The sequence below is a fragment of the Lithobates pipiens genome, unplaced genomic scaffold (genome assembly GCF_037356315.1).
Source record: "Lithobates pipiens isolate NorthernLeopardFrog02 unplaced genomic scaffold, aLitPip1_a1.2 Scaffold_13, whole genome shotgun sequence".
NCBI classification, from domain to species: Eukaryota; Metazoa; Chordata; class Amphibia; order Anura; family Ranidae; genus Lithobates; species Lithobates pipiens.
The window spans coordinates 23,068,947-23,081,217 of record NW_027507718.1 but is presented as its reverse complement, the minus strand read 5'-3'; the positions used below and the strand labels follow the sequence as shown (position 1 = coordinate 23,081,217).

At 38.3% G+C, this 12,271-nt stretch overlaps 1 protein-coding gene across 4 annotated transcripts in view; it reads left to right on the top strand.

Annotated features, from left to right (window-relative positions):
- Positions 1-12,271, top strand: part of PCSK5 (proprotein convertase subtilisin/kexin type 5) — a 628,432-nt gene that overhangs the window by 309,019 nt on the left and 307,142 nt on the right. For all 4 annotated transcript variants that reach the window (XM_077474911.1, XM_077474913.1, XM_077474912.1 and 1 more), the window contains exon 10: positions 6,029-6,132. In XM_077474911.1, coding sequence (XP_077331037.1) covers positions 6,029-6,132 — 104 coding nt within the window. The remainder of the gene's footprint in view (positions 1-6,028; positions 6,133-12,271) is intronic.

Genomic DNA, 12,271 nt, shown 5'->3' with positions numbered 1-12,271 from the left:
AACTTGTGATTGTCTAATTATCATTTTCAATAAAAATAAATGCAAAAGAAAATACAACTTTTTTTTTTTTTTTATGTATAAACACCTCTTCCTTAGCAGTATGCGCAGACGCTAATGCTATTTAGTGGTATTATAGATTTTCGGTAAACAACTATCTGCTTTGTGTTTTTACAGTTTTTATTTTCCAAGTTTCTTTGTTTTAGTATCACTGCTACCAAGGTGTACATGTGGAAATTATTTAGTTTCCCCAGACAGGTTGTATTGAGCTTAATAATGCACTTCATTTAAAATTAATGGCATAAATTGGCTGATGCAGTAGTGATCTATTAATCTTCGCTAAGCTTTTCCTGTTTTGTAAAGAAGCTATCAAAATGGAGTTAATCATTTGCATGTAAGACAGTTGTAGTTATGCACGACCACGTATCAAGTAATTTAGAAATGGTCTGTGTTTGCAAACATAAATATATCACTGTCGCCACCTGATTAATTGAGAGTCTTTAAGATTACCTTATAACTCAGTTCTTATTCCACGCCTGCACCTGCATAAACTTTTCATTGCAGTGAAGTATTTACACTAATAGCTGGAGTTTTCAACTTCTTTTGCATATTTTGAAATAACAAATAATATATAACAGCCAGTTAGGCCACTTATTAACCACTTCAGCCCAGGAAGAATTTACCCCCTTCTTGACCAGAGCACTTTTTTGCGATTCGACACTCCGTTGCTTTAACTGACAATTGCGCGGTCGTGCAACGTACCCAAACAAAATTGACATCCTTTTTTTCCCATAAATGGAGCTTTCTTTTGGTGGCATTTGATCGCCTCTGGGGCTTTTATTTTTTGCGCTATAAACAAAAAAGAGCGACAATTTAGAAAAAATATTTTTTACCTTTTGCTATAATAAATATCCCCCAAAAAATATATTAAAAAAAATGTTTTCCTCAGTTTAGGCCGATATGTATTCTTCTACATATTTTAATAAGCGTATATTGATTGGTTTGTGCAAAAGTTATAGCGTCTACAAATTAGGGGATTGATTTATAGCATTTTTTTTTTTTTTACTAGTAATGGCGGCGAGCTGCAATTTTTATTGTGACTGCGACATTATGGCGGACATATCAGACAATTTTAATAAATTTTTGGAACCATTGGCATTAATACAGCGATCAGTACGATTTAAAATGCATTGATTACTGTAAAAATGTCACTGGCAGTGAAGAGGTTAACACTAGGGGGCGGTGAAGGGGTTAACTGTGTTTCCTGGGAGGTGACTCTAACTGAAGGGGGGGACTAACTACAGGAAGTGACAGATCGTGGTTCCTAGGTAATTGGAACACACAATCTTCCACTCCCATCCTTTTACACACACTCGTCCCTTTTCTGTGTCTCCAGCTCATGCTCACTCATGGCCAGCTGTCATCGTGACCGTTGGCCACGAGCATCGGCACCCCCGCTGTGCAAGGGGTGTCCGCCTGCTATCCGGACCCCGTGAGCCCATGTACAGTTATGTGGTTTTGCGCAGAGGAGCCAACCTACCGCAGTAAAACTGTGGCGGCTACTCCAGAAGCAGTTAAGAAAGGAGCTTCAGCAAACACAGTTTTCACCTTAGAGGGCCACATAATTTAACCCCTGTGCAATTACAGAATTGTAAAATATTACCGGTATTGTATAATGGTTCATTTTCAGTTTTTGTTACTTTGTATGAAAAAAATCATAGAAGTTCTGCTGTTGCATGAGTAATTTAGTCGATCAGCATGATGTAGTAGATGTTCTGGGCACAAGGTGTCAAGCTCATAAGACATGCTAATTTGCTTTTTAATTGGACCAATTTGATTAACTACTTAAATAAAAGGCACTTTCACCCCTTTCCTGCCCAGGCCAATTTTCAGCTTTTAGCGCTGTTACACTTTGAATGACACTGTACCCATATTTTTTATTCATTTATTTATTTTACACAAATAGAAATTTATTTTGGTAGTATTCAATCATCACTGGGTTTTTTATTTTTTGCTAAAATAAAGTAAAAAAGACTAAACGTTTTGAAAAAAAAAATGTTTTTTTATAACATTTTGCAAATAAATAATCTTTCTTCATAAATTTAGGCCAAAGTGTATGTTGCTACATTTCATTGGTGAAAATAACTCAAATCAGCATTTATTATTAAGTTTGTAGGACTCCACAAACGATGGTATATACAGTATATATGAAAATTGATCAATTCTGATGTACTGTCGGCCTCTCAATTCTCCCGAAAACACCAGGACAGTACAAATACCCCCTAAATGATCTCTTTTTAGAAAGTAGATAGTCCAAGGTATTTAATAAGAGGCATGGCAAGTTTTTTCAAGCTGTCATTTTTTTGTCACTTTTTTTGGAAAATTAATTATAATTTTTTTTTACATACTGTCACCAGTGCAGTACAGCATCATCATATAATTGGTGTGGCGCTGAGCAGGGACACTGGTGACAGTATGTTTACAATGGTCAGCTTGCATTCCTTAATATAAAACCTTTATCCTATAAGGAAACAAATGTATTTTTCTGTAACTGCTTAAAAAGTGTTAGCTGGAGTTCGGCTTCTTAGTCAAGCTCATCTAAATTTGTTATTGCATTTAACACTGCCCACTCCCCAGACTGAAAGTGCTGCTGTCCAAGAGTGTCTCCATTGTTTCTTAGAAGTGGAGTGGAAACACATGGAGGACAGGAGGTGAAAATAAAGAAAATAAGCTTTAAAAAGAAAACTAATGCAACCACCACAGGATTGGTAAACTGCAATATATTACATTTTTGGTGGTTTAATACCACTTTAAGTTAACTAAAGTATTTGTGGTGTGGTATGGAAACATATATCCCATTTATTAAATTACACAGGGTACAATATTCAGAGACAATTGGATTATACCGCCACCTACAGGAGGATTCTGACCATTTCAAACAAAAAAACAGTGGCCATTTAAGTATAACCCTCTCCACTTCCAGCGTGGCTCAGTTTCTTGTTAGGGTCCTAGGATGAATAGCTTTTCTATACTGGGAAGAGTTAAACTTTTTTCTACTAGCCATTTTCTCTTTTGCAAGATTATTTTGCCTTACAATAAAGACTTTATCTATATACCGCTGAGCTGAGCAATTTATGCAGCCATCCAGATCATTGTTTCCTCAGACCCCATTGGACTGAAGATTGAGGGGCCTGTTTGAAATTTAGGTTCTGCTTTTGGTACATTCCAGACCTTTGTGTATTGTGTTATCTGCAGAGCGCTTTCCAAGTCCAGCCTCTGGTATGACCCTGTCTTTGAAGGCTCTTTAATTAGTAGGCTGTGTGGGCTGAGCAGTAGGAGCTATTAAATGTATTGTAACTGTTGAACACCATTATTGTTCTCTTTTTTTTTGTTTGGTCCATGGAAAGGGTTAAAATGTTGTGCACTCTATGCTCTGCTTCCAGTCTTTTCAGTGTGAGGTAGCATTTTCCCACCATTACTCCTATTTGCAAGGGACATGTGGTGCCACCTTGATTAATTCTTGGTGCCACCTACAGTGACCTGGTCACCTCCAGCCTTTTGAATGTCTCCTGCTCTCAGCGGCTGGCTTGTGAATCCCTATAATTTGCACCTGATGGTCTTGTCTAAATTGTCTCTGTCAAGCAGTGCAGCATGTCGAATCCCAATCACAAAGGGAACAGTTCTGCTACTTTGGGTCCCTCTATCTTGTGATCCACTAACAGTTCCAGGGTTGCCTAGAGTGTCGTCCTCATAGTCAGAGACACCAACAGCCTTAATCGTGGTCCCCATCTTGAGTCCATAAACTTCGGAGAGTCATCAATAGCCTGTTAGCCTGTTAGATGTGCCCCCATTCTCTGCCTTATCTAGAGAGGAGTTTTCCACAGCTATGCTGAAATTTGTGGGACAACTTTTACTGGTGACTCAGAAAGCAGAGGCTTTATGTGGACTTTTACACCTTCCCCTCCAAAATCATTGTCTGATATATTGCAGCTATAGTGGATTCTGAGCTTTGTGCTCTACTCAAACTGATTTATGCCATGTACACACGGTCAGGCATTCCAACTACAAAATCCGTCTGATTTTTTCCAACGGATTTTGGCCCAAACTTGTCTTGCATACACACGGTTGCACAAAGTTGTCGAAAAATCAGATCGATCCAGGACGTAGAACACATGTACGTCGGGACTATAAATGGGCCAGTAGCCAATAGCTTTCGTCTCATAATTTATTCTGAGCATGCGTGGCACTTTGTCCGTCGGAATTGTCTACACACGATCGGAATTTAAACGATCAGATTTTGTTGTCGGAAAATTGCTCTCAAACTTTGTGCGTCAGAAATTCCGACAGAAAACGTTCGATGGAGCCCACACACGATCGGATTTTCCGACAATAAGATCCGATCACACATTTTCCGTTGGAAAGTCTGACCGTGTGTACAGGGCATAAGAGTTTTACAAATCCTAGATAGATGATTTTGTTCCTGAGGAGCTGCAGTCAGCTGCTATAAGACCCACGTTTAAACGTACCATATCAGTTATTATTGATGCAGTGTTTGCACATTAAAAATGGAAGAACAGCATGTACAGCAGCTTCTAGTATTGCTGTTACTAGTCTGTGATCTCTTAGAGGCTCTAAAACTTTTCTGGTACACTGTTTACTTATAAGTGTTCAGTACAGAGATTGGAAAAGCTTTGATAAACTATGACTCCTTCTAAACCTATTATAGACCAATATCTTTTATCAAGACGTGAGTCATTCCCCCTATAGATCTGGTGATTTCCTGTCTTTATAGAGTACTGGCCATACCTGTTGGGGATACATTTGTGTTTAAGGATCCTATTGAAAAACGTTTGCAAATTCTTTCCTTGTATTTGCCTTTCAACCTGCTAGAAACGTCTATCAATCTATAAAGGATCAAGCTGCTATCCTTACCATTTATTTGTAAAGCATTTGGAGCTCATGCCCACAGCTCTACACTATTGTGGAAACTGTTCTGTCAGTGTTGTCAATCTTCCCAAATCAGTCTCTCAGAACTCTTTGGCTAAAATTTTGGTCTGTGGAACAGGACTCCTTAATTTTTTGGGGCCAAGAAGTGCTCTTTTGTTCCTCCATGACCTCTACCTTCTATCTGCATGTAGGTCATTCTGTGCAGGTTTGCTGCTCGGCCACTGCTTCTATTTGAAACATTTTTTGTCATTGCAGATGGTCCCCTTAAAAGGGAACCAACTTCTTTTTCTACCATTTCTCAGTGGCTCAGACAGGCCATTGTTCAAGCTTATAATTTAAAGGACTGGGTCCCACCCTTTGCTGGTTAAGCTTGTTCTACTAAATGTGTGAGTTCTTCTTAATCCTTTTGGCATCAGGCAACCAGTTCCCAGATTTGAAAAGCTGCCACCTGGTCTTCTGTTCTCATATTCCCTAAGTTTTACCAGATGGATGTTCAAGCCATCTCTGATGCCAACTTTGGGAATAAGATGCTTCAGGCAGCTCTTCTTAGCTGCAAATTGTCCCCTGTTCTGTTGTTTTTAGTATGTGGATCTGTTAGTGTTTTGTTACTTTTGCTCACTTTTTGACCCTTAATGAATGAGAAAGAAAATAAGATTTTTGTATGTATTATGAAATCTATTTCTTGGAGTTTTTTTTTAAGGGACACACATCCCACCCTCTGTGTTTGTGATCTTACTTTTAGTACTGCTATAATACAAAACTGAGGCTGCAAGTGGGAGGGGTTATGCCAGACTAGCTTTTTTGTTTGTCAGTTTCCAAATTCTACTGTAGGAGGCAGTATAACCAAATTGCCTCTGAACACTGAATCCTGTGTCACTTAAAAATAAACTCCAAGAAATTGATTTTACAGTAGGTCTAAAAAAAATATCATTTATATATGAATGTATATATATATATATATATATATATATATATATATATATATGCATTGTATATTCAAACTTGGTATTTTCACATCAGTAAATTATATTACTAATTACTATTACTAATATGATCTTGTCTCTCTTATGGTTGTATTTTATAGTCCATTCTTAACATGGAGAGATGTGCAGCATATCATTGTAAGGACCTCCCGGCCAAGACACTTAAATGCTCCAGACTGGAAGACAAATGCAGCAGGTCACAAGGGTAAGTCTGTTATCATTTTCACTACTGATTCTTAACTTGGACAATTTAACTACATTTGAGTGTATCTTTGTTTACTTGTAAATGCACAGTAAGCAGTAAGAAAAGCAAAAACAAATTCCTTAAGTTCAGCTTTTTTTCAGTGTTGGCTGTTGGTGCAAATTCATAGTCACTACATAGTAAAAATACCAATGGTCTTGGTTTTGGTTTCTGTTGTACAAAGAATTTGCAGGCAAACTGAAACCAAAATAAGTTTGAACACACTAGTGTAATTTATTCTGTGGGAATTCTGAGGAGGGTACATCTATATCTATGGTCGATTCAGTCTTCTACAGTTGCTTATAGCCATTATAGCCATTTTTTGTACTATGTAGAGACTGGACTGGCAAGAGATGGAGGAAAAGACATCTATGTAACCCTACTTCTTTCCAGAACTATTTTAGATATGGTACCTTAAATTTCCTCTGGTTAAAATATAGGGGAAATTGATGAAGTTGTCTTTGGCGATTAGTTTAAAGTAGTAGTTACAAAGCTAATAGTTCATAAAAATATTGCAGGGAATAACACCTGTGTAGGATTACCCCCATAGGAGTTGCGAATGTCCTTGGTCCCCACTGCTGCTCAGACAGTCACACAGCATTTCCTTCATACATTCCAATGCAGAAAACAGCACTTTTGATTTTTCATGTTCGTGTCCCATAGACTTTACTAGGGTTCTCATGTACTCTAGAACTTTTTTCCCGGAAGTGTTCTGCTGCGAACCGAAACAAGAGGTGTTCGGCCCATCCCTATTCCCCATCATGTTTGTACTCCAATGTGGCTTTCAGCAGATGATGATAAGGAAAACCAAAAGTGTTCTTTTGAATTTGTCAATTTGGTGCAGTATGAATTTGCCATTTATCAATTTTTTGTATTATGGATTCACATTATGATTTTACTCTTGTACCAAATAATAGTCTAGAAAGACATCAGTCAAATTTTGTATGCAAATAAAGTATATTCACTTTAAAAAGGTGCAAACTTTTGACTGCTGTATCAAACACTACTTTTTCTAAGGCTCGGTTCACACAGGGGCAACATGACTTTTGGAGGCAACTTGGACGTGACTTGACGTGACTTGACGTGACTTGACGTGACTTGGAAGCGACTTACAACACTACTTTAAGTCGCCCCAGGCCAGGCGACTTGCCGTGGCCAATCAGAGAATGAGCTCTCAGGGGGGAACTCCTTTTGAGAGCTGATAATTCTCTGAGAGTCGCCTCTGTATAGACGGAGATCCGACATGGAGGCGACCTCCATTGAAATCAATGGGTACCAGTCGCCTACAAGTCGGATTAAAGTAGTACAGGAACCTTTTCTGAAGTCGGAGCGACTTCAGTAGTGTGCATTAAGACACCTCTCATTCACTTACATTGATTTCTACATGTTGTGCGACCTGAGGTGACTTGGGGCGACTTGAAGTCGGATCTGAGTCGCCCCTGTGTGAACCGGCACTCAATGGTGGATGTGAGTGACTTTGCAACATTTGTTTCACTTGCAAAGTATACAAATTGTTGTTATGCCTTTATAACTAACAGTTTGCATATCTAAACATTTTTTTTAATGTTGATGTACCTTCAGTTTGGTAACAAATCATACTTTATTGGTAAGGATTAAATATTTTATAAAATTAGACAAGAGCACATACCCTGTAAATCAGATCCATATGCTTTTCCTTAGTATTGTCAGAATACATTTTATAGTCTGAGGTTCTATGAATCCATATTTCTTCTCTCTGTATTTATATCCTCTTTTATGTGTTTAAATAGTTGAACACATCAATATGTTAAGGGGAAAAACAGTGCCAAAGGAAATACTCTATGTTGCAATCTTAGCAGCTATACAAAACAAAATACAATAATAATAGAAAAAAAAAGTGCTGAAAATTCTGAAATCTACTGTTTGGTATGCTTATTTTAGACATTGTTCCTAAAGAATGACTAGCATCCTTAGAAAGAAAATAGAATAACAGCATTGTATATAGTATATGTCAAAGGAGGTAAATATCTATTTATTGTTCTATATGCTGATGTGGTACAGATATTCTTCAAAAGCCGTGTTACGTAACTTTCTGCTATGTACTCGATTTCTCATGTGCCTTTTATATCATTAGGATCAGAGTTGTATGTTTGTTCTATATATGTTAATCGATTCTCTGTATGCATTGTAAAACTTCAAAAAAATCTTATCGGAAAAAATATCTATTTCCTATGCCCTGTACACACGAGCGGGATTTCTTACAGAAAAAGTCAGACGGGAGCTTTTCATCGTATATTCTGACCATGTGTATGCCCCATCTGACTTTTTAGGGACCAATTCCTATCGAGAAAACCGCTCATCTGTATGCTGTTCCAACATACCAAAAACGGCGCATGCTCTGAAGCTAGTACGAGACGGAAGCTATTGTATGTCACCTCGTTCTTGACGGTTGGACTTTAGTGTGACCGTGTGTATGCAAGACAGCTTGAGTGGAATTCCATCGGAACTACGTTGGAAAAACCTTCAGAGTTTATTCTGACGAGAAAACCGGTCGTGTGTACAGGACATTACTGTATATTGTGAAGAAACACTGTCCTATGCAAGAGAAATCGGTTTTGACTAAGAAAATCTGATTTTTTATGACTGATCTGAAAATACTAGTTGCTTGGTTGTCTCTAGTTTTCATACTTTGAATCACAGGCTTTCTAACTTTCCCAGTGAGTCCAAAGACATTGGAGGTGTCTGTAGTATTGAACGTGATTTGGCATTGCTGTAAGATTGGTCAAAGCAGTGGAAACTGCAGTTCAATGTTTCTAATTGTAAAATAATGTACCTAGGAAAAAATAATCCCTTGAGAGAGTACAATAGTGCAGTGTTGGTCAGAACAAAAGAGGAAAAAGATTTGTGGGTACTTATTTCAGATGATTGCAAAATGAGCAAACAGTGTGACCAGGCAGTGGAAAAGGGAGTATGATTCTAGAATGCATCACTAGAGGGATAACCAGCAGGAGGAAGAAGGTTTTGATTCCCCTATAAGATCTTTAGTGAGACCTCATTTAGAATACTGTGTCCAGTTCCGGAGACCTCACTTACAGGATATTGATACGAGTCCAGAGACAGGTAACAAAAAAGGTCTGGGGGATAAAACATATTGAGAGCGACTTAAGGAACTTAATACTGTATGTACAGCCTTGAGGAAAGAAGGGAAGGAGGAGACATGATTGAATCCCTTAAATACATCAAGAGGTTGAATAAGGTTAAGGTGAACAGTTTTTTCAATATAAAACTAAAATCAAGAACACGGGGACATGACCTCAAACTAACTGGAGGAAATTTCAAAACAAATGTTAGAACGTATTATTTTAATAAAATGGTAGTTGATGCTTGGAATAAACTTCCAGCAGAGGTAGTGAGACAGTCAACAGTAAATAGCTTCAAACATGCTTGGGACAAAAATAGATCTATACAAAGACAAAAAAAAGTTAACGAAAAAACAAAACAAAAAAAAGCTCAACTCTGCGTTCCCACTTTGTCATGAACTGGGTCTGAACCTGCAACCTCTGCTATGTCTGGCAGTATGTCTTCCTGCTGAACCACCTGAAATACTGGGCAGCAGTCTGGACAATTCCTTGAACAATTTTGCCTTAAACCTTGTTCCTCTTGAACCTTGAAACAGTTGCGTCTCCCTTCCTGTTTTAGCCATGCCTTTGCATTTCCTGTTTGTCAGATTATTGTGTACTCTCAAGCCAATATTTCACTCTTGTCTCTCCTTTTATCGTTATTATCTTCGCTGCGACTTGTTATAGACCTTTGGTTTGTTCCTCGACCATGCTTCTGCTTGATCCTAACTTGCAACCACTTGTTACCGACGTTTGGCTTATTACTGAGTACACTTTTGCTTGATCACCACCTGTTCTCTCTGCGACTGGACCCTAGCTTGCTCACTTCTTGGAGGGGGGATAATCCTGAGGATAGCTACCTAGTACTAACACGTAGCAAAACCCATCTCCAGCATCAGGAGCTCTGGTGAACCCCTGTTAGTGCTTAGACTCTGTGCCTCAGGTACCCCTGTGTCATCAGTGTGACCTACTTCCTCTACTTAGCCAGCAGGTTGGTGGGAGCCTCTCTTCTGCTATTGCTATCAGTCTCCAAACATGACCCCTGACTGTGACACTCTTGGAGCCAGTCCTGTGCTGTGAAAAAAGGACACCTTTTCCCAGCAATCTTGGGTCCAGTCCAGTGAATTAACAGGTCATTCTTGACCTGTTCATTTTCTATGGGTGGGCAAATCCTAACTGGATGGGGTGGATGGATGCTTGAGCAGCATTATCCAGCCCAAAAGAAGAGAAGAATACAACATCCATGGATCATTGATTCTGAGGGGACAGCACTGGATAGTTAGTGAGTATAGCAGTTGGAGCTGATTTCTTATTTTACACAGTTGCATGGAAATCTACCTTAAGTGTATTGCCCAAACTGGAATTGGGCTTTAAAATACTGATAGCATAAGAAATGTATATAATTTATATGCCACACTGTTAGGCTTATAAAATTTGCTGTTTTTGTAAAATGCTATCATATTTATTTAATAAATTGCTAAACTGTTAGTCCCCCTGAGTACAAATAACACTACATAGTTTAGAATTATTGGCAGAGGAGGCAATGAAGCCCTCCAAAATAGCCATAGGAATCACATTGATCTATGAGATTATTCATAAATAAGATGAGTTTTTCCTTCACGTGCACATGATTCTTAGAATTCATTCTGTACATGGCAACCTGGTAGAATGCAAAGCCAGTTCTATACAAAGGGAAGGAAAGCATTTAGAACTCAGCTGCTTGTTTTGTGTACTGAAACATGCTCATATAATAAAAGATCAGTGCAGTACCCCATTACATAGAAATAAACAAAAATTTATCTTTTTTTACTTTACTGGTACAAATCAAACCACGCATACATTGAAATCTTAAATAGCTTTATTATAAACACGTTAGTTAAAAATCCTGTTAGATCAGGACTGTCGATTGTATTCCAGTCTTCCAGTCCATATAGAGACTTGTGGCCTCTCCAGGATATGGATAATCCTTAATAGGTTGGCCGTTTCTTTTTCATCTTCTAGAATATACTGTACAACCTGTATCCACCATTAGAAGTACAAAGGCAAGCAGTCACTTCTAGCGCTAAGGTCTTCTGTGGCGAAAATCAGCAAGGATAACAGTAATCCAAAACTGGGCCGATGCTGCTCTCCTCAGATGGGGTGATCTGATTGATACTACAAAAACAAAATGGAAGGCGTACCCACCTAATGCATTACCAAAAAAAACATTTATTCAATAATAAAATCAATAAAGAGTGGGTACTCACAAAATGGCAACTATCAATGAGCCATAAAACCACACAATCTTGAGCATGCTGTTTCACATCAAGGGGTATAAAGCTGACGCATTTTTGGGGCTTAGAGCTAAGCTGCTTTAAACCCCTTGATGTGAAACAGCACTACTCAACATTGTGTGGTTTTATGGCTCATTGATAGTTGCCACTTCGTGAGTACCAACTTTTTATCGATTTTATTATTAAATAAATGTTTTTTTGTAATACACTTCCATTTTGTTTTTGCACCACTATAAGAAGTGCCTGGGGAAGCTGCTATGTCTTTATTTCGCCTTTCTGTCCCAGTATCTGCCCCAGGGGTAGCTTCTATTTAGTCGCTGTAGCCACAGGATATAGTAAATTCTTCTACTTTCTCGTTTGGTCTTCAGTTTGTCCTGAAGTAGCTATTTGTGAAACGCATTAACTTACTAAGATCTGTCACCACAAGACCAATTAACTATTTAAGATTTTAATGTATGTGTGGTCTCATTTGTACTAGTAAACTCTGACAAATTCCTTTTTGGCTATCGATGTGCTGGAACCCATTCATGTTTATACTTTACCATAGCTGGCGCCAATACTTTGCTAGAATTAATTATTTGCCACCACCCCCCCCCCCCCTACAGATTCTAGATATAACATTAAAGTTTTTCTTCATGTTAAGCGTGCCTGCACTTTACATTACATTATTCCACCATGAACTTGCAGTTTACTTTAGAATGGACACTAAAGGACTGCACAATTTTCTGTCAC